We start from the raw sequence: 23,927 nt of genomic DNA, 5'->3' as shown, positions 1-23,927 counted from the left end.
ACAATTACTTTATGAGCAGGACCAGGGCAAGGTAAAGCCCTACCACTCCCTTGATGTCTTTTCTGTTTTATCTCCATTTTGGTAAGTAATATTACAATCAAACAATCATGTATAATGTGCGACAATACATCACTTCAAGTGTGAATGCTTGAAAATGATACAATAATATCACTATGGTGATTATAAAATCACTATAGTAAGCTCATTAAAATCTCATTAACAAAAGTCTAATACATCACGTTAATTAATACAGTGGGGGCCATTACAACATTGGCAGTCTTTTCGCAAGACCGCCAAGTTACCGCCGCGGTGAAGACCGCCAGCCGTGGCGGTCTTCCACACCGCGTATTATGACCGCTGGCAGCCTTCCGACGTTTTCCGTACGGAAAGCTCCCAGCAGCCATACTGGCAGTCGGCGGTAAAGTGGAGGCTGCTCAACCTCCACCGCCACGCCAACACAACACCGCCGACAGAATCACATCCCATGATTCGGTGTGGCGGTGTTCTGGTGGCGGTGATGTCCCCATGGATCCCGTCCCCTCCCGGAGGACCAACGCACAAGGTAAGTTGATCGTCTGTTAGGTGAGGGGGTGGGGGGGTGGTGTGTGTTGTGTGCGTGCATGGGGTGTGCGTGTGAATGTGTAGAAGGGGTGTGTGAATGCGTGTATGCGTGCGGGGGGGTGCTGTGTGTATGGGATATGTGTGCGGGTCGGTCGGTGTGCATGTCTGAATGTATGTGTGCGGGTATGTGTTCTCGTGGTGTATGTGTGTGTGTAGGGGTGCGTGTATGTGCATGTTGGGTGTGTGCGTGTATGTACATGTTGGGGTGGGGAGGGGGTGTACACCCCCTTTGGGGGGTGGCAGGGGGGTGGGGGAGGACTCGTGGGGGGTAGTGGGGGAGACCCCTATCAGTGCCAGGGAATGAATTCCCTGGCACCGATAGTGCCTACCGCCATGGTTCTCATGGCTGTTCCCAACCGCCAGAAACCATGGCGGTATGCAGGGTCCGGATACCGTTGGCGGTCTAGTGACGACCGCCGGGCCGGAGACTGCAACCTCCAGCCCAGCGGTCATTACCGCCATGGCGGTCGGAATGGTGAAGTGGCGGTCGCCGCGCTCCAAATTCCATTTTTTGGACCGCCGGGCTGTTTGCGGTCTTACCGCCGCTTCTCCGCCGACCGCCAGGGTTGTAATGACCCCCTGAGTCTGAAAATGGATTATATAGCTGGAGTATTCAATCAACAGTTACAGGCAGATTATCTAATTAGAGCATCTAGATCCATAACAGATAGAAACACTGGCATGCCAAGGCCAAAAGTGATATTTTTACTAAATATCCACAGCAATAATCTCCCACAACCACATCACAAACCAGTCGGAATATCACGGTGTAGACCCGCATCTTGTTACAGTGGGTAGGACCTAAGGTGGCCCCCAAATATATGTTTGGGCCGAGATGTATCTGTTCTTCACAGTAGAACAAATAATTCAGGCACTGTTTGAAATTAGGGTATCTACATTTACCTCCACAGCAGTCTACCTGTCTCTTTGCCAGGATGATGAGACTGAGCTCCATAAATATATTGTGTGGAAAATGACCCCCCCCCCCAAACATCACATCAGTGTGAACACAGAGGGACAGATTTACAAACATTTTGCGATGAGTTTGAGTCACCAGCACATTTGTTTTTATTATTTACTCTCCAGTGCAACACTTGTCTGGAAAAGTTTCTACAGGTAAAGCAAAGCAGCACTAAGCACTGCTTTACGTTACTTAACATCAAGGGGGCTTTACATGGGTGGCATATGGGCATTCCTATGCAACACCCATGCTTTCTGATGCAAAACCCTATCTACTAACCATAGTATACAAGGTTTCACATAAAAAAGTAACACCACTGAAAGCAGGCGTTAAAATGATAAATGTGTTCATTTCTTCTTTCTTTTCCAATTGTGCATGTGTTCTGCACTGCACAGCAGAAGTACAAAGTAGGAAAAGTTTTAAAAGTTGTCTAGGCACAGTATTCTGTACTGGAAGAAAGCCTTCCATTTTAAAACCCATGCTAGACTCACACACACACACACACACACACCTTTCCACTATGGCACAAAGCTGTGTGTGTGGTGCTCGGCAGAAACATTCTGCACAGGGAATTAGAGAGAGGGCACGAGAGGGCCATATCTCTGTAGATATGATGCTCTGCTGCCCTCCCTATCACACAATGAAGTGCAGCATTTTTGGCTGCTGCTCAGCATTGGGGGACACTTTTGTAAATCTGGTCCAGGGCCTGTAGGTATTTCACAGTTCACCATGATGAAAAAAGCCAACAGGACTTCTGAACAGTACCTCCGTACATTACGGCACAGCTACACTCTGTGGAGGCACATCTAGTGCAATTGACAGCTCTGAGGTCAAACATGCGAAGGGCTATCGGGGTATACTACGCTCTTAGGAGGAATTTATAGTGGGTAGTACAAAGTCTGCTACTTGAGGACACCATAGCTGATTGGGTGAGACTAAGGGGGTCATTACGACCCTGGCGGCCGGCGGTAAGCTGGCGGTAACACCGCCAACAGGCTGGCGGTGTTCCGCCAGCTATTATGACCGTGGCGCAATAGCCACGGCCATACCGCCGGCCCCTCCAACATACCGCCAGGCTTCCGCCTGGCGGTCATAATCCCCAGGGCAGCGGTGCAAGGACCGCTGCCCTGGGGATTATGAGTCCGCGACCGCCAGCCTGTCCGTCGCGGTAAACACCGCCATAGAAAGGCTGGCTGTAAGGGGTCTTGGGGTGCCCCTGGGGGACCCCGCACTGCCCATGCACTTGGCATGGGCAGTGCAGGGGCCCCCAGGCATAGCCCCGTCGCGCATTTCACTGCCCGAATTATGGGCAGTGAAATGTGCGACGGGTGCTATTGCACCCGCTGCACATCAGCATTGCCACCGGCTCTATTACGAGCCGGCAGCAATGTTGATGTGACTTTTTAGCTGGGCTAGCGGACGGTAACACTGTTACCGTCCGCTGGCCCAGCGGAAAAGTCATAATAGGGAGCCAGGAATACCGCCGGCAATGGCGGTATTCTGGCTCCCCCAGCCTCGGCGGTCTTTTTGAAAGACCGCCGAGGTTGTAATGAGGCCCTAAATGTCCATGTTTCATCTCAAATGCCCTGTCAAAGTTCCCCCTTGCAGCTCAACCATGCTATCGGAACCTGTGTGGCCATATCTACCTGTGCAGAGCACTATAATATAGTTATTAAATGCTTAATGATGGTGGCATCCTGCAGCCCCTCCAAGGTTGCAAACGAGGCCAGCTCGGAAGGGAATTCCTGGAGGGCAAGCCTGCACCTGCCTCATAATCTATAACATCGAGCTCTAATGTGAAAAAGGGCCATTTCTACAGAGATACCCCACGTCACCAATCCCCAAGCATGCAATTGGAATACAGCATTAGCTTCATGTGTAATTGAGGGTGATGACTCAGGGGAAGACCAAGTGAGCAGATGTATGCCCTCCTACTTAGTCTTTCTCATTCTCTAATCGTGAATTCAACAGTTGACACAACATGCGTGGACTTAGGGAATGGCTTGTCTATGAAGGCTGGGTTGGGATGAGGCCATGAAGTCCACTTCAACTGCTAAATGTGGGAGAAAGGGTGTTGGTCAATACCAGTAAATGGCAGTGTGTGTCTGGGCTCACAGACTGTATAGACCTAAGTTTGGGGTTTCAAACCCTCCTCCAGAAAGAGAAGCATAAGGGTCTCCCATTTGAGTCTGGGCTGCCTATCAGCAGGGATGACTCCTTCATATCGGTGGAGGAGCGTTGCGGCAGCTGCAAACCTTTTCCCAAAAAACGATCATAAACCGTGTTTATGATAGTTTTTTGGGTAAAGAGGCAGGGCCACGGAGGTGACAAGCAAAGAGGGGGGAGTGTACAGCACTCCCCCTCAGAGCGCATGTGTGTTTGGCCGGCCGTCTAGGGCTGGCTAGACACACATGCACACAGGGCTCTCTCCAGCCCAGTTACACAGTTGCAGGGCTGGAGAGAGCCTGCACATCCTCCAATCAATCCTGATGCTGCTCTAAGCAGCGTCAGGATTGGCGTAGGGCAGGCTGGGAGCCTGTGCCTACCTGCAGTGAGATGAGGCAGAGGAGCAGCGCAACGCGGGAGCGGAGGTAAGTGTTTAAAAAAAAAAAATGTATTCAATTTAATTCTTCTCCCCCCCCACCCTGCGCGCCGCCTGCCCTTTCTAATAAGCGCGAGCCGTGACTGCCTATCAGCCCATGCCAGTTTAATCATTTGAGACCTGAGTGTGAAAAAGAAGGAGCTGTAAAGTGAGAGGTACATAGAAACAACTATAGCAACCTTGGAACAATTACCATCTTCTAAAGGCTTATGGAACCAGAAAGTGAAAAGAGAAGGGAAATCCAAAATGTTACCTAATTTGTGATTTTGGTGATGGCAGTTTCATAGCTCTTGAGTTGTGTACTTTTTGTAAGGGACAGGACTGTTGCTTCTCCCAGGAGGAATGGGTCCCCAAATCCAGGTCTGCTTACTACAAAAGTACTCACATACAGTTGGTAAAACATGTATTGCCACTTCACATTCCAACATATACTGCACTTACATTACACTGTCATTCACTATGACACACATACCCAGGTCTCCACAAACACATAAGTACAGTATGCCCACTGTAATGTGACATATAGACACACTGCTGATATAAACTCTTACATCCAAGACCAATAAAAAAGTGTTGAAGGTGATATTCCACCATTTTACAGTCTTTTACATCGGTCCTAAAACATTGGGCTACTTGTGTCAATTAAAACTGAGGCAGCACTCCTAAATGTTGATGCATTGTTGAAGTTGCGTCAGTCGTGAGGCCAACTTCAGTAATGCACCACTTTAGGGGCTGAATCATTACGGCAAAGTGATCACAGGTGCGTCAGAATTTCTGATGCACCTCAGGACCGTATACCATGTATTGTTAAATATGACGCATCCATGGCTTTGGATTCTTGCACATCGTAACAATTTCTTGTAAATATGCCCCACAGCACGCAGATTACAATACGTCGAACAGCCAGGGATAAAGCCTGACTGATTCAGCTGAACTAAGGCAGGGTAAAGGGAGCGTCACTCTGTTGTCTGTAAGGTTAGGTAATAGTTTAGCACTACAGTTCAGTAGTGATATGGGATGATATTAAACACATTTGTGTGCAATAACCACTGCCTTCCGCATGGGTGAAGGTAGGATGTGACACATGACCACCTCCTGAAAAGCTTCAAGCAGTTTCAGGGCCAATAAATGAGCACAGCGATTTTAGAATTTGGCTGGCAGCTCGACTAAACCCAATTCTTTACCAGTGGGGAGTTTGCCAATCACCACTAAGATTTCCTATATGCTAAAGTGCTGTTTTAGGAAGAACTGGACGGCATCATCCAGCCATCTCAAAGCCACCTTTTACAGGTAGTCTACAATGTGGGATGGGAGTGTGACCTGTTAATAGTGTATGTTGAGACTACAGATAGAATCTGTGCAGTATTGTGCTGCCGGTTACCCGGTGATCCTCAGCTTCTATACTGTTACTAGATACCCACGGGCACTTGATCATGGAGGCTAATGATCTGCCTGGTCTCTACCTCTCCCCATTTGGCCACATTTGGCCAGGCCCTAGCATATTTACCTCAGTGTTTACACTCTCTAGCTGCAACATCATTGAACTTATTGAATGTTCTCAAATCTGCTCTAATGTACAGGTGTGATCTCCCCATGCAAGTCTTTGTTCAAGCTCCTTGACGTCAGCCTCCAAGGGTACCAGGTGGGTTTGGAGTGTCTTCAGTACTCATTTGTTTGGCTACCTACCCTTAATAACAAACGTGAAGTCCTCCCAGACTGTGCTCATAGAGTCTACTGTGGCCTCAAAGAATTCTGAGATCTCTGTATTGACTTTGTCTGTAAAGACCCTGCGTTCGGGTTCAACAGCCAATTAATACCTGTTGGAAATTCTCCAGGCATCAGTACAGGGCATGTTCCGAAGGAGTACGCAACAGGTGTTTGATATCACATACTCATGGGGCTACATCTCTGGACACCAACCAATAGTCCAACCTTGACGATGTAAATTAGAATAATAGGTGGACTGAGAAAATATATGTCTGCAAACGTCCATCAGGTCATGATCATGTATTAGTGCCTTCGATTGGTTTGCTGCTACCGTCCTACCACTAACTACAACATGAGATCTATCTAACTGATCATGCAGCGTACAGTTAAAATTTCCTCCCCATTTTAAGCAGTGTGGTTCGGTAGAGAGTACCTTGCCCCATAACAAATCATAAAACTCAGGGTCAACTACATTTGAGCCATAATAATTAACTATAGCACGTCTAGCCTGAGCTAGGATGGCGTATCATCCCTGTGTGTTGCAAAGTGAGCCTGTTTTTGTAAACTGCTTGCCCTTTTTAGTTAGGACCGCAACCTGGTGGAGATCACAGAAGTATGAAGAAGTCAGGCAGTAAGAGGCCCATGTTTTGGCAAAGTTATGGTCTGTATGGGATGAGAGATGGATCTCTTGCAGGACATCAACTTTGGAGTCTATCTAACTACTTTTCACTGCCTTAGACTTGTAGGCTATATACAATAATAAGACTATATTAAGCTCCATCGGTCTCAGCTGCTTTCCTATAGTGTGCATTGAGTGAAGAATTGCATATTGTATTGCAGCTTGGCATTCCTTTACCACCCACACATGCTGGTGACCCAATCCCACCAGGGTTATAAACCCTCGACCCTGCATAGCCACATCCACCTAGGACTATAGCAAACTGAGTAGATAATGCAATATAAGACTCTGTAAAGGGCACTACCGCTGGAGATGGCCAAGAGAGTCAGTGTTTCCTCCTCAATCTAGAGTTGAGGCTGTTGGAGGATCACATAAACATACATGCAGCTAGGTTTCAAACACATTATGTAGGTTGGTGCCTCACCCAAAACTAACATGCATTTTGTCAACGTTACATAGGATAGCATGTGGAAAGATCTTAATGAATGATATATGACTGGGTCTTGCTCAGCTTTCTCACATCAAATGGAAAGCAGTGTTCCTATCTTGGACGTATAACATGTGTGCTATGATATGCTGCTCTGGGGTCCCCAGCTGTGGCCTGCTTACAAGGGATCTATGATCTCTTTCATTTACTAGCATACAAGAGAAGGCATCCTTGTCAAAAGTAGACAGCAGCATGCGCTCAACATAGTGCTCTAGGTTGCCCATATTAGCAGATTCTGGTACCCCCATTAAGCAAAGATTATTTCTGCGAGACATTTCCGTAAAATCCCAATTTTTTGCTGAAATAATTTTAAGGGCGTTCTAAATGTTTATTAAGGTTTCCCCTCTGGAAGCCAGATCATCTTCTGTAGTTGAGATTCAGTGCTATGCTTCTATCAGCCCTACTTTTGTTATGCATCAAAACCAGGCTTTCTTGCATGCCCATGAGGAGGCACTTCATGTCATTGTCCTGATCGCCTACTTCTTGAGGAGGCCTCTGTGTGTCCTTCTGGATGTTAGTCCATTGTCGTCATTCGTGTTCTTCTATGGGTTTGAATGGCAGTTTTGGTTGTTTCAGGATTCACTTTCCCCATTTTCTGAATGCCCTGCGTGGAAGTATTAAGACACAAGGTTTCAAAGCAATAAGCACAGAGGAGACCACTATGTTTTTGGTCTTGGACCCTGACACTCTCTTTAAAGGCAACTTAATGATCCACTGAGGTGTCTGGTAGTAGGGTGGCGGTGTTTGTGCGTACTTCGAGTCAACCTACTGCATATCATGCAGCATCTTTGTTTGCAGCAGTTGAGCCCTGCCTCACCTCAGCACTTTGATCCTGGCAGCAGTCTGGCATGAGCAGACCCAATTTTCGCACAGCAATGTACAGTTATAGTAAAACAGCTCAATCTAGGCACCACCGAAGGTCATTGATATGAGGCAAAACAAAGGGTGAATGGAAGTGGGCGGCTGTTTCCCACTGCTCATTGTCAAGAAGGTACCAGAGCAAAGAAGAATGATGAGGGCACGGTCTCTCTACCAGTTGGGCAAACATTTTATTTAAAGCTTTGTGTATTGGTATTTTCATAGAAGTAAAACAATTAGCCAGAAGTGATATCTCTTAGTGTATGACACATATGTAAGTGCATACATTGCAGCTGGTTCCCAAACATTAACATAATTGTATCATGGCCCTTCCGGGTGCAATGCTGGCATCCAGTATATACAGTACATCGATTTCAAGTCGCATAGCCTTGCAACCTCTGTCTCGCTTTAATCAGAAGTTGCTATCATCATTGCTGTTACCATTTAAAATATTATACCAGTTGGTCACACATGTTGAGATGTAATAGAGGTGAGGTGCTGTACTTAATAAGTTTTCCAGAAGCTCATGTCAGGGTGCATTTATGAACTGCTCCTAACCAGCAAACTGGCTTTGAATGGCTTTACTGGCACGAAGTCCCTTTGCTTCTCTGCAGATAACATCAACGTGACTCTCTGCTTTATGAAGTCTCCTCCTCCACTCGTACAAGAACAGGAGTTGACTAGTGATGATTCACTACACCCACCAACCCTGGCCATGCTGCAGCCAGTGTTTCACTTGTGGTTCCAGAGTCTCGCCACACAGTTTTATCTCTCCTAGCTCTCTGAACTGCTCATCAGCACAGCTCAATACCTCAGCTCTTGATTCCTGTGCAAGGGAGTCCAGCATATGCAGGCTGATCTCCAGGCAGGGTCAGGGAAAAAATGTGGCCAATGGTAGGCAAGTGGAAGTGGATCCACGCATTCACTATGTAGGAGCCTTTCAGCTTGCACGGGTAGATCTCCAGTTGGGATCAGGTGTGACTTTCGTCAAACATGAAGAAGCTGGTCCCAAATGTTGACACCATCTCCCTGGTGCTACCATCTTACAACACATGCTTGCAGTCTCCGCTACAGTTTCCCTGCTTAGGAGCGGATTTGTTGCAGCCACAAAAGACTGCGGCAATTGGCCAGAGCAAGGTACTCAATGCCCCATGTGTTTTGCAGAATTATTACAAGCACAAAACACTGCTGATGCCAGATTTCTGCCTCAGATGTAGGATCTTCACATTAGTGAGGTTATGTTGCGGGTCAGCTCTCTGGAGCCCCCATTCTCTTGATTTCTTCAACAACAGACAATAATCCTACTTCTGCTTTAGGTGCTTGCCTTAATTGGTCTATAGACTGCTTAGTAATGCTCTTATGGTTGAAATGTATCACTAACCTATCTTTCATCATTGTTCTACTGTTACATAGAACATTCTAGATACAAGCACTTAAACGCCCTCAAACCCGGGAAACGTACCCTATTCTCTATGAAAAATACTCTTAAACTCTGGAAATGTACCCTAATCTTTATGAAAGCTAGTGCATGTGAATAGAAACTAATTATAACACTTGTGTTTAACAGGGTCATCAACTGGAATCAGGCCTGCCAGAAAGGAGACAGGTGAGCCCCTAGTTCCCATGCTTTTTCAGAGCCCTGTGTTTGTGCTGTAACATGTATTTACATATTGCATTCCCTATCTATTAAAGACAAAGACGGCAACATGGATAATACCACTAGATGGTGCTAGGTGGTGGATCTATCAAGTTTTCCCTTTCCAACATAGCATTTTCTTAAGCTTTGAAGCAAACTTTGTAGTAAAATACCTTGAGTAACTTAAATGAGTATTGTGATCTCATAATTTTGCCATTTTGCTTTCAAGAATAAATACTTGAAGGTGACAGGTCTGGTTTCTAGGAGCTAGTTCTTTAGCAAAAACAATAACATTTAAGAATTGCAAGGGTAGGCTGAATGATTTCTGATTACTTCTCAAACAGTATATTACCTCCTCATCATTTCCTCTTCAAAGTCTTTAAGTATTGCAGTTTGTCTACATCCTGGAGACAGGAATCCTGCTGACTTCCCAGAAGGAAAAATGTAAAGTCCTCCCTTGTCAGATGTGCTTATAAAAGATCCCCTCTACCCAGAAACCTTTATTTTCTTCTATCTTGTTGAAAAAACAGTCACTCTGTGCTTCCTGAATCTGAAGGGGAGATCCTGCTTATCTTAAGGACATTGTTCGGGCCTTTAGATTTTCTGCAGTTTTATTCCAGGTCGGCTTCCCAGGCCCTTGCTGTGCTTCTCAGCTGGATTCTGCCAGCACTGTATACATTCACACATCCCTGAAGGGAGGGCTCGCTTGGGGCTCCGTGGTCCCGGTTCCTGCTTTTGGCTTTTCTTGTCTATCTTCCTACTGTGATTGGTACTGGGCTTGTAACTGCTAATTTGAAAGATGATGTCAGCAGCTCCATGTCTGTGGTTCAACCCTCTGCACCAGGATAGTGGATTAGGGTGTGGGTCTTCACCTTTGTACGCTCCTTGTTGGGCCTGATATAAGGTGCACCTGTTTGCTGTGCCTCTTCTTTTTTTGCTTGAATTAAAGACTGGGCATAGACTTTCCTCTGTGTTCCCTGCTGTACTTGGGGATTGTGGTATTTTGATGTCTCGTCTCTTGCTGCACTATAATGTGCACTGGCCTTCCTGCTGGGTTTGTCTGAGGCTGTGTGGTATTGTTTTGGTGTTTAGACGGCACGTCCCAGGCTCCCGGTAAATGTGGGTCTACTTCATTTGATGAGGATACCCCCCCCCACACACACACACACTGGGTCAAGGCTGTGGGCTTGCTTCTGTGTATCAGGGGTGTGAAATTTAATCAAATATCTACTTGTCCATTGGACAGGTTGCTCCATAAATCTACTTGTCATGTAACAAATTCACTTGTCCCTTTGGTGCCATGTAGTGCAGTGACACAATATGACAGCAATCTCATTATATAAGAGTTCTGATAATGGCCTCTCTTATTATGGAAGGGTTCATACTACGTTAAGTTTTGAGTACTAGCAATTCCCTTATTTTGCCAACTTTCCACAGATTTGCATACTGGGACTAGAGTTAGCAGTAAGCAACAATTCCAGGGTTAAAGTTCCCTTTTGAGTCTTTGCAAACCTACTAACTTATATATTTTATTGTTTTTCACCAGCTCTTCTCTAATGTTTTCCCATACTAAGAAAGGTTAGAAATGTCTTCCTTGACAAGGGCTGGGATGGAAAAAAAAGTGGTTGGAGGGAAAGTGAACTTGGAAATGCTCCACAGATTAGAAAATCTACACATGCATACATGCTCATTCTAAAATGGATTTCAGAAGTATTTTCTAGGAGCATGATTTCCTGGCCTACTGCCATATATTCTTGTGAATTCATGAAAGCCGTCAATCTACACTAATGCAAGGACATATACCATGGCTGCACCTTTGTGACTTTCTTTAAGAATTGCACATCTCATTTAGTCTTGTGTTCACCACCACCTTTTGAAATTATTAACATGTTTTTTCTCTCTCTCTCTCTCGGGTAGCTCCACTGTGACAGCATTCTTCTCATTCACAAGGAGCACCATGGCACACAACGTTTTGTTCATTGCCAAGAACTACTGTGGCAATGTGCGCCTTTTGAGCCCAAAAAATATTTTTGCTTTTGCCAATGCTTGTTAAAATGGAGAGGGCCCAGCAGCTCCCACAACAATAAAGGTTTACAAAACCCATGTCAAAACAAGACGTGCACTGACAAAACCAAAAGGTTGGCCACCAATGTCAGACCTATTGGCTTTGTCAATGCTTGTTGATTTTCATGTTTCCTATGATCTTGTTGAAAGTGGTTACACTGGTTTTCCATTATGAATATTTTTTCACACATTATACTAAACGATGCTTCAAAGAAATGGTACCTAAAATGTCACTGTAATTTAGCAACCTTTTTTTTCCTAGTTGCATTTTTATGTGAACTATTTATTTTGAAAGCAAAGAATCATTAATCTTGCTTTCAGCTTCTATAAATATTTGTATCTAATCAGACAGCATTCTGGTAGCTTTATACGTAGCCTCATATTGTTAAACTTTGCAAATATTTGTACATATTTTATACTGGAACCACAATCAGTAATGCAGTCCTAGCTTACAACTCTTCCTTAGAGAGCTCACCCTCATACTAAAGGCTTTACATTAATGAACCTCAAATACAAGTTCGAACAGCATTAACATATGGACCCAAATATGACCTTAACTGCAGACAATGCCCTTCCATGATCCATAATGTGTTACTGTATAGTGGCAGCCAAAAGGTTTGTGCTGAAGGGGTTAGACCTACTTGTCCCAAGGCCAAAGTAAACAATAAAACTTGTCCTTGACCCCAAACACTATGGGCCTGATTCTAACTTTGGAGGACGGTGTTAAACCGTCCCAAAAGTGGCGGATATACCACCTACCGTATTACGAGTCCATTATATCCTATGGAACTCGTAATACGGTAGGTGGTATATCCGCCACTTTTGGGACGGTTTAACACCGTCCTCCAAAGTTAGAATCAGGCCCTATGTCTTGTGCGACGGGCATTAGGAATTCTACATCCCTGGTGTATACTACCTGCTGGGCTTTGGGCCAAGGTTTACTTATCTGCTCTGTAGCACCCAGGTCCATTTTGTTGGTGGGCAGGGGAGTGACTCAATTCTTTTCTGTTCGTGTGGCATAAGAATCTTCTCCTTGCTAGGCTTGGGACTTGAGGGTTATTCCCTGTCTCGTCACCTCTTGCTGCCTATTGTGTGCCACATCCACATTGCTTTGCTTGCTCGGGGATGCGTGGTGTTATTATGTTTCACCTACTCTTCACTGCTCTTTAATGGACTTGGAAACTGGTGTTGGGTTCTCGCTACTTAAGATGGCCGTGGATTCCCCACCAAGAGCTGAGGGCTGGGTGTTTGCCTATACCGGCTGTGTTACCTACTGGGTTTGGGGGCTGTGGTTTTCTTGCCTTCTGTGCAGCTCTGGGCCCTTTCAGCACTGGGGAGATGACTGCTATACTCCTTTGTCTTGTGGTGTGGGCTGACCTTATGCTACCTGATAGGCTTGGAATTTGCTGGTAAGTACCCTCTTTGTTTAGTGGCTGTGTGTATTAATGCCTCTCAATGCCTCCCTTCTAGGCTGATGGAGGCTTGGTGGTACTGTTTCCAATGTTTGGAAATGGCAGAAACAGGCAAGGAAAATATTAAATAGTCCACACGTAGAGAGGGAAAGCCTCCCTGCACAACACGGCAATTTGCTTTTGCTCAGAAACAAACTTCTGTTTTGGGAGTTTTTTCTCTGAACAAAAAAAGTCTGCCCAGTGTCCAATTTAATCACGCAGCTCACTCCACTAGCTTCACTGATTCACAGTCTCTAAATATGGCGAGGCTATCTACCAGGTTGGCAAGGTCATGACCTGCAACAGCTTGGCGAGAAAACCGCCAAGGCCTCAATAGGCCCAGTCCATTAGTTTCAGTGGTTCACGGTGATCTATCCACACACTTCTAGATGTAAATTTATGACACTTCAATTCACCTTTGATGACAGAAATCCTCCTCTGGGTCAGTGGTGTTACAAAGGTTCCATGGGCTCTAGAGCTAGAAAGAAAGGTGAGTCCACTTCCAAAGGCTGAAAAGTGTAATTTAGGCATAATATGGGTGCAGGGGGAAAATCACATCCATGGACCCCCGTACCACTGCACTTGCTGCACAATTGATAGCTATCCCCTATTGGTGATCCACTCTCCTGGTCGACTGAGCTTATGAACCGGCAGTGGCAGTTCTCTTCAGTGCACGAACTTTGCTACGCAGAATACAGACTCTTGGCACACAATGCAGTTGAGACTAATTGGGGTACATGTTCTGAATTCTCAGACACATAGCAGACGAAATTAATAAGGGAGCAGAACTCTGTACACCCCTCCCCCCCCCCCCCCCCCCCACCTCCGAATTCCAGGAATATCACTGTGCAGTTACAACGAGCAGAATGTTTTCGAAATCATAGCTATGATAAATGCTGAAACATTTTTATAATCCATAATCACATCCCTTGCTGATTATGTGCAGTAAAGCAGCTGGAGATTCTGGACAGAATACACATTGGACTAGCGATTTTGTAAGGGGGTTGTAGGTCCACCATTACAATACCTCCACATATTAAACTTTGAATCCTTGATGAGTCAGACATATTTCATAAGGAAATGTTACTTACCTGTAACTATCAGTTTGCAGCATGTTCCCCTCACGTTGCTCTTAAGGGGATCTCTTTGTTCTTCCCACCACATGTTAAGTAAACATATAATTCAACACTCGAGTGTTGGATCCAGGTGTGGGTGGTTGGGCATGTGGGAGAGGGGTTTTGAGGAATCCAGAAGATCTGACTGAAACATTCTCTTTAGCAGACCCCAACTCTCTGGTACCCTCTCACTTTAATGTTCAGACTTCACACTCTTGTATTCTTATCTTCCAGTTTTTCATATTGCTATCTGTCACCTCATGCATACATACAGCCTCCTCTACAATTATATCATCATATCGGTGCTGCTATGCACACTATGGGGGTCATTTTGACCTCGCGGTCTTTTTTGAAGACCGCCGAGGAACCGCCGTGAGGAAGACCGCCATTGGTGGCGGTTTGCGCTCGGCCTATTATGACCGTTGGCAGCTCTCCGTCCTTTTACGGACGGAGAGCCGCCAACAGCCATACTGGTGGGAGGCGGGGAAGTGGAGGTTGCTCCACCTCCACCGCCACGCCAACAGAACACCGCCCAGCGAATCACGTCCTGTGATTCGCTGTGGCGGTGTTTTGTTGGCGGTGTGGTGTCGGCGGAGCTGCCCCCATGGCTCCCGTCCCCTCCCGGAGGATCGTCAGACCAGGTAAGTCGATCGTCCGTGAGGGGGGGTGGGGTGGGGGGTGTTGTGTGTTGTGTGGGTGCATGGGGGTGTGCGTGTGTGTATGTAGAGGGGGTGTCTGAGTGCGTGTATGCCAGCGGGGGTGTTGTCTGTATGGGAATGAGTGGGTGTATGTCTGTGGGTATGTCTGTATGGATGTGTGCGTGTATTTTTTAATGTGGGTGTGCGTGTATGACTGTGTGTGTGGATGTAGGCATGTATGTCGGCGTGTGTGCGTGTAAGTATGTAGGTGGTGCCTGCGTGCGTGTCGTGTGGGTATGGGTGAAGTGATGTTGGGGGTAGGGGTGGGGAGGGGGGCCCTGCCACCTTTGGGGGTGGCAGGGGTGGTGGGGGGGTAGGGGAGGGAGTCGGGATGGGGGTGGGGGGTAGGGGAGACCCCTATCAGTGCCAGGGAAGGAATTCCCTGGCACTGATAGTGCTTACCGCCATGGATTTCATGGCGGTTCAAACCGCTGGAAATCCACGGCGGTAAGCCGGGTCCAAATACCACCGGCGGTATAGTGATGGCCGCCGGGCTGGAGACCCGGGTCTCCAGCCCGGCGGGCGGAACGGAGAACCGGCGGATGACCATGGCGGTAACCGCCATGGTCATAATTCCACAAAGTAAGACCGCCAGCCTGTTGGTGGTCTTACCGCCGGTTCTCCGCCTTCCGCCAGGGTTGTAATGACCCCCTATATCTTATTAATATTTCTGAGTTTCATACACGATGCACATTGCAGACGCGCATCAAACTACACCCTCCGTCCATTGACTTCTAGTAGCTTGATTCAAGTTTACCCACTAGCATTCTACTTCTGTTTGGTGATCATTAAGAATACCCAGGTTACCACCTGTGCCAAAAACAGGACATTTTGACCCACGACTACTAGTAGCAGTTTTAACCTTCTACAAGAACATCTGAATCTCCCAAGAGGCCCATATCCGAAGCAAGAAAGGCCCTTTTTCATCCCAACACACCATGTACTTTTGATCAAGAAACATGCCCACTGCATTGACATGGCTTTCCAGTCCAAACCCCTCCATTTGACTGGCCATAAAAATATGTCATAGAGTAACATATGTTGATATCTCACTATCATGAAGATTAAATTCTTTCTGCAGTTGCCTGAAGGGTTTTGGTTCTCCTCAGCTCGGAATGTGCCTAAGACTTGAAATGACTATTCGGTCCCATTACTTAAAGCTGTCCAATCTGGTTACCTCAGGTAATTGTTCCTCAATCCAGAGAGGAGTCTTACACTTACTTTGGTCGCTCCAGCCTATCACCTCAATGGCAGACTCCAACAGCTTGACAATAGTGTAGGTAATTTGGGACAGTTTGCCTCTATCCCTTGTTCCATATCAGCATTGTAGGTACAACATTTTGTACATAGTATGCCTCTCTCGTCATACACATTGCTCCTCTGGGGGAACAAAGGTCCAATGATTCACCTCCACCAAATGAGATGGCCATTATCGATTTCAGTAATTGGAGAGAGAGAGCTGCATCTCTCATAAACTGACCTGTATAATAAATTCTTATTAATTATAACTTCCCCTACCCGTCCCATAGCAAGGTCCAGAAGACATTTTCCACCCTTTTAAAAAACTGTTTGATATACCAAAAGGCACTTTTTTGCTAAACATATACATTCTTTTAGCATAATCTTCGTAAAAGGGGCAGCTCGCTGCCACAGAAAAACGGGGTAGCTACCAATGCCTTACATTTTTCTGTAATGGTTTCATATTTGGTGCTACAAATCATGACTCCTGGTCCATACTCCATGCTAGATATTTAAGACTATAATTTGTGAATTTTGGCCTCACGTACATAGCAATTTTGTGATGGTTAACCCTATGGTTCATAAAATCACAGGGTTTGCAACTGCAAAAGGGCTTTTTATTTATTTATGAAAGCCTTTTTACAAGTCGGAAAATTCTTTCTATTTGTATAAGGACTTTTCAACCTGTCAAACGGCAATTATGAAGGGGCATGAAAGGGAAACCCCTTGTCTATTTATGAGTCAGAGTGGAATGTGTTAAAGGATGGTGACCTTAACTGTGATCGCCAACCATTGATCAGACACTGACATCTCTAAGGGGGAGGTATCTCATTCGAAAACGGGAAGACATGCCCTTTGAACGCCTCCACCTTTTGTGACTCTTGGAAACGGTTTCAAGGAGAGGGGGCAGTGCACTAATGAATCCCTGTCGGCTCTCAATTAAAATTACTTTTTTTAAACACAGTCCCATTTCCTTTACAGAAAATTGTCTGCATTTATAAAAAATAATCTTTATTTAAACACAATCATTTTCCAACCTCCTATGATTTGGTATTGTGTGAACTGACCTATCTGTATTTGGCCTGATTCATAAAATACTGTTCCAATCGAAAAAATGGTGCACAATTTGCAACCATTTTTTGTGACTAGAATAATAGTACAAAGTCCCTCCGTACCTAAATCAGAGAATCTATATCCCACTACTTAGAATGTTTACTCTTGCAGAGGGCCAATCACCTATGGTCGGCTTTTGTATTCAGCACTGATCTCCCCAGTTACTCATATATCCTACGTGGGACACACAAATTCGAAACATTCTTAAACGTTTTGGAATCGGTCGCCAGGGTTCCTCCACATATAACAGAGTGTTATTGGTGTATAAGAAACCCTTTCTTCTCCATCTCTTCCCATCAACAAAACATCTTTATCCGTGGTTCCAATCTCACCCAACATGCCAAAGGTATCACTGAGGGGCCAAAGCACACGTAACAGGGACAGCCTCGTCTGGTTCCACCCTCCAGTATAAAACTGGAAGAAAGCACTCCATTTGTCCTCAATGAATCTGTGGGATTTGTGTAAAAGAGCTTAACTCGTGACTTAAAAATTGAACGGAGCCCTACCCTCTACAGGGCCCCTTGGAGAAATTTCCAATCTATAGAACTGAATTATTTTGCTGGTGTCTAGCAAGAGGACAGCGACCTCACACCGCTAGGTCTGTCCAAGCACCATATAGCCTTCACAAGTTCTGTCTGGTGGATGAACATGGACGTCATTTAGGGGGTGCTAGGGTTGCAGTATTGACACCCTGGCTTGCCACTTGCAATCGTTGACAGTGCCTTTGCGAAAATCTGTGCCAAGAGTACATGGATTGCTCAACATTCATTATCATGTGCTTGTTTTTCGATTATAGTAACAGTGAATAATATTCTATCATTCAATATTAGCATAATAAAAATGGAGCACATTTAGGAACTTTTGAGGCAGCTGTGGTAATGTAAACATGGTTTTGAATGTATATCGTATGCTTGCTTGTGGGTGATAGTCTGTTTAAGTGGGAGAGAGCATGCGTATGTGTGACCAAGTTTGTATTTATGTATAAGAATGTATGTGAGTGAAAATCAAGTGACATGAAGTAAGAAAGATTGTTTGGGATTGAGGGTCAGATTTTCTATTCTTTGATGTTAAGTAGCGATGCATCAAAGTTGCGGTGCTGCCTCTCATCAAAGCAAGAGAGAAGAAAATGCCCCATATCTAATATCTAAACAAAATGATGCATTTTTTTCATGTGCCCACGCTCACACCTTTGGTGCACAGTGCAAGGGTCTGTGCATTCTTTGAAGCATAGGTTTTGCACTGCAAGAACAAAAATAATTCTTTAAGGCTTTTACCAGTTGGTATGTGTGCTGTGCAGTGCAGCAGACATGCAAAGTTGGAAAAATGCGGAGAAATTAAAATCTTTCTTCTTGTTACACCTGCCCAGAGGAGTCATAATATTTGATAGCACAAATTCCTCTGTATCAATGTTTATAGATAGGGAATTGCGTCAAAACCCCTGGGTGGTTGCATGGGAACATCCATGCACCACCCATGAAATGCCATCTTGAGACAAAGTAGCACAAAGCAGCGAATAGCGCAACTGTATGTTATTTTCATATTTTATCCAACGCAAATCCTCAATTGTTGTGATGTTAATGTTATGTGTCATGCCTTCCTGGAAACGTTCAGAGGTCATATGATCCAACTTTCCGTGAGTCATTAAGGTCAAACGGTATGCGATGTCACTTCTGTGAGCCCTCGCATTTTGTTGAATTGACGCCCATGTGGATCTACAAAGCATTACCTTGACTGATCTAGATGTGTAAGAGTCTTGATCCTCATCAAAAGCCTGCCTGCTTGTCAAGACCTTGGTTTTGTCATATGAAATGAGCCACAATGGTCAAGCCTCTACTATTTGGGACTGTCACTTTTGATCTGGCCCAACCTCCGCCAGTGCTCCCGATCTTGCCAGTTCTTCTGTGGCTCAGTAACAATGTAAAATTATGTACCAGGCAACTTTGCCACCTTTTATGAATTGTAATGTGTTATTGGGCTAGCGCTCTAGGTAACTTTGGTCAAGTTTTAGAAGAGCACTTCAGTAATATTTTACTTTATACTATCTGCTCAAAGAGTGTGCAAGGGAATGGTTCCATATTTTCACCTTAACAATCTTCTGACTAGATAATTTGTCATCCTAGGGTGATTTACCAAGATCTGTGCCCACCAGAAGCAAATCTACTGTATGGCTCATTTCTTTTTAAGTGGTGGAAGTCACAAGGCTATCAGTGTGCATGCCAACTGCCCGTTCTGTATAGAATCATCTGTTGCATTTAAGTCGACAAAGAAACACCAGCCTCTAATGTATGTAAAGGTTTATGAGCATGGTTACCAGATGAGCCCATTTCATTAGGGGCACAGTCCTGCACTTTCCTTTGGCAACATACTGTATTGTAATAAAATATTTTTTTTGATTCATATCAACAAAACTAATTAGATTAACACACCTGAAAATAACGATAATAAAAAGTGTTAGCCCAGGACTGAAGCATGGTGTCCTGAAAGACCTACAGTCATCTGGTGCCCCCATGATCATAGTACTACATCTAGTTTGGGAAAAACAAAAGCTAGGCCAACTAAAGGCAAGCTTGCATGTGCACTGCCACAACTTGCAGGAAATGGAGTGCACATTATTCCTGTGACTTACGTATGCAGGCTGACAGCGTTGGGTCTGGAATGTATCCGAGTTTACAGGTACATCGGTAGCTGCCCATGGTGTTCAGACAGTCCCCATTGGGGCAGACGCCTTGCAGCTTGCACTCATTAATATCTGAAACACATTTTAAAACACTTTTGATCAGTCTCATTGCTGCATGCAAAGTCTGTCATTTACAACACTACAGTATCTGCAAGTTTTCATGTAACTCAATATTTATAGACGTGGTGAGCTGAGATAGTGTTGTACTGGAATACCTATCCAAAATATTGCACTCAAATTACCGACTACAACAACAATATCTTGAAATAAGATCTATCTTGTTAAGTACAGATTTAACTATACTTTGACCTACATATATGTATGAACCTTGACAACAAATATATATATATATAAATGTATATATATATAAAACCAAAAAACAAGTGGATGTAGAGTTAGGAATAGAAAATCTATACATACTTATATACAATCATGTATATATGCTTACGTGAGCCATACTGTGGTAGTCAATATTCTGCCAATGTTATATATGTAGCACAACATAATTGGGCCAGGTGAACTAAGATTCCATTTGCAAAATGTGGTCCCAAATTGCACGTCTACTTGTTGTAAATGGAATCTGATTTTGTGAACTGACCTATGTTCTATTAGGTTGGTTCACAAAATCACCATTCACAGGGGGTTACAAAACAATCTGTCTAATGAAAGCTAATTAGGTAGGTCGCAATGGGCTGAAAACAGAAGTAGTGTCCTGCATAAGGCAGCAGACCACCATACCTATCTGTTTATTCCAAAACAGGATATATTTTAAGTAGCTTGTGTTCCTTAAGGAATCGGTACTGCGTTACAAAAAATAGGTCTCTTTTTTTTTTTAGAATACATTAGGGAGAGGTCCCATGGGACAGTAACTGCTTCTCTTGAGGTTGCCAACTAGGGGCCATATTACAGAAATTGCCCTGGGGGAGCAACGGGCATGTGTACCCACTTTGTGTGTCCCCAGGACACTTCGGTATTACAGAAGGAGCCACAGATGCTTGTACAGCCCCTTCTGTAATAGTGATAGTGCTGGAGCATATGTAGCTATCTCAAGAAAGTGTTCCCTCATTTGCACGGGGGCATGGCCCCCATGTAAATGAGGGATTAACTCTGCCACTGTGCCTGCGTGGCATTATGGATATAGATGCAGAGGGAAACATGCCTTTAGGAGGCGCACTGAAAGTGTGCCACAAAAACATGGTGCACTTTCAGTGTACCTGGTAGAGGCAGCCCTCTGGAGGGGCTAAAAGGGGTCCTACAGACCCCTAGACATACCCCCTGCAGGCGGGTGCTGTCACTCACTGCACCGCCTGAAAAGGGATCTCTAATCCCACTTTAAAGTGAAGGTAGGTTGCAGCCTGCACTGTGAAACACAGAGAATCTTTGATGCAGCCGCTTCATATTTAACTTGAATGTGCTTCCCCCAGGGCAGCGCGAGTTCATGGCCGTGCTGAGGGCAGCGTCTTCATCCTAATAGGGAGCACTTTCCCTGTTTGCTACAGGCGCACCTGTTTTAAGGTGTGCCATGGTGCAAACGGGAAAGTGCGCCCTGCCGATAGTTCAAGCCCAGATTCTCAAAGGGCAAGAGGTCTGCTTTGTAAATAAGATATCACCTTCTTTGAGGGGTCAGTAGCTGGTCAGTGGTTTTTGTCCGGAATTGCTGTCACAAACCATTGACAAATACCATAGAAAATCACAATTTCTCTCCCCTTAATTGTAATTCAGTATGGATGACTGTCTCTATTTTACAATTCAGAAAATCTTTTCATAACATACATAACAAATTTAGATTTTGCAGTTGTAACCAAAGTGATTTTGCAAATTTCAGTTGTAGCAATCACAGAAACCTTTAGTACATTAATTATCCAATACCTTGCTTATTTAACCTGTCTACTTATTTGTAGCACAATGGATTAATCACAAAACTAAATTACACCAGCAAGCCTTCTTACTTCTATTGTGATTTATTTTAGAATCTCGTGCAAAAATCACATCCAGGCATTTCATGTGAACATGACTTAAAACACGTTTATGATCCTTTCCAACAGTGAACAACATGGCCACTACTCCAAGTCATTAGCAGACTCAAAATATTTATCCTTGCAGAAGTCAGAAAGTTTTTCCTGCCCAATTAACCTGCTTAAAAAAGTGCACCACTTTGTTTTTTTCCAAAACCGTAAAAGAAAAATGGTACTTACCCTTTAAGAATCTGCTAGTAGGGTGTAGTGCTCTTATTCGGAACTTACACTAGATGACTGACAGTAGTATGTAAAGCATGTGCATTTACAGCCACATATGCTACGGCCTTTTGTTTGTTTGTTTATTTATTGTTAGGTCTCGCCTAGGCAGCTCGCATGCACTGCTTGAAGACATGCTGTATCTACTCTGTGGGCTTAGAGCATGCCCATCGCTTTTCATTTGTTCCTCTGTGCCGTTCAACAATCCTTACTTTTCTATGGGAATCGCTTTAATTTGTCCCTCCTCTTGGTGTGTTGTTAACACCCATGGCTCCTGGCCCTATTACTTGTAGGCTTTCACTTCTGGTCATTTATGTTTATTTCAGTGCACTATTAGATTTTTTGCCTTGGCTTGTGTTTTAGGATTGTCATGTTATTTGGCTTTTCTAACAAAATGCGCACAACCTATGCCTGTATATCATGTACTTATCTTGTTTCTTGTTTTTTTCATTCCCCTGCTGTTGATGTCTTTGATGTTTCCCATCCTGTGCATGTTCCCTCCCCCTCCCTGCTTGCTTCCATGTGCTAAGTATGAGCAAAAGAGCCCTGCTGCACCAAAAAAACACTGTTGAGTGTGAGTTGGATACTGGGGGTCTCTGCTACACTGTGTACGTGGTGATGTGGCACTTCTACATCCCGTGTTACAGTAACTTCTCCCTGCCCCCTGCTCTGAGTAAAGGCTTTAAAATAATTGTTTCCTTACAGTAAGAATCACTGAACAAGAGAACAAATGGGGCTGTGAGTCTGACTCTCACTCTTGCTCTTCCCTTGTCTGTCTGTGTCTGTGTCCCTGTCCCTCTGACTCTGTATGTGTGCATCTCTCTGCCTGTATGTCTGCCTTTCATTATATATCTATGGCCCTACAAAATCTTTTGCCTGTTCCTCTCTCTGGGTCTGTCCTGTGTTATCCCAGTCCTGTCCCTCTTACTGTCCCGCTTTGGCTCGGATCATATTTCTCATTTTCATCCCGTAGTTCTGTTGACCTCTTTCCATCTAACTGTCTGACCCTCTACCTTCTTCTCTTTGTTCCTTTATCTGACTCTGTCATGCTGTCTGTCTCTTTCCTTCTGTCTTGATTTTGTGGTCTCCCTCCAAACCACTGTCTCTGTCACACGGTTTTCTCTTGTCTGTCTTCCTGTCTTGATTTCCGTCCCACGTTGTTTGTCTCACTTTATGCCCCCCGTATGTCTATCCTTTGGTCTGTCTCTGTTACCCTGTCCGCTCTGTGTGTCCATCTGTCAACACCCCCTTTACGTACCCACAGAAGTTATGCCTCTTACCTCCTATCACCAGCCCAACCTGAAGGAACTGCAAATCTCAGGATCCTAGTCCCTTGGATGCAGTAGTGCACCCTGGAGCAACTTCCCACTCTGGAGCAGGAGCTACCTCGGAGCACCCCCAGCAGTTAGCGAAACTGGGTTACCATCGGCATCTGGTGCACTTACCACCCTGAAGTGCCCATGGCCTCATATGTACATGTTTATTAATATTTACAAGCTATACTTTCAGTGAGCAAAAATTCAGACTGTGTTTGTAGAGTCACAGATCAGAGCCAACTGCAGTCACTTCGAGAGCCAGGATTCAGCAGTTAAGACACATTCATACCCATTTATTAGCTGATTTGTACAAAGTTCAAACAAAAAACCTGAACACATTGTAGCTTCCTTACTTAAATTGTGCTATTAAGCAAATTAATTATTCCACTAAAACTAGCTTTTTGTATAAAAGTACTTCCAGAGATGCGAGTTGAGTTCAGACTACCAGTTGTAGAAAAATAACACTTTA

General features: G+C 44.7%; 1 protein-coding gene across 2 annotated transcripts in view; it reads right to left on the bottom strand.

The window, feature by feature from the left end:
- The window catches only part of LTBP1 (latent transforming growth factor beta binding protein 1), a 1,022,847-nt gene that overhangs the window by 302,615 nt on the left and 696,305 nt on the right, over window positions 1–23,927 (bottom strand). For both annotated transcript variants that reach the window (XM_069234696.1, XM_069234697.1), the window contains exon 10: window positions 19,858–19,980. In XM_069234696.1, coding sequence (XP_069090797.1) covers window positions 19,858–19,980 — 123 coding nt within the window. The remainder of the gene's footprint in view (window positions 1–19,857; window positions 19,981–23,927) is intronic.

Source organism: Pleurodeles waltl, chromosome 5, assembly GCF_031143425.1.
Source record: "Pleurodeles waltl isolate 20211129_DDA chromosome 5, aPleWal1.hap1.20221129, whole genome shotgun sequence".
Lineage (NCBI taxonomy): Eukaryota > Metazoa > Chordata > Amphibia > Caudata > Salamandridae > Pleurodeles > Pleurodeles waltl.
Note: the sequence above shows the minus strand (reverse complement) of the source record. Positions and strands in the feature narration are given on the sequence as shown.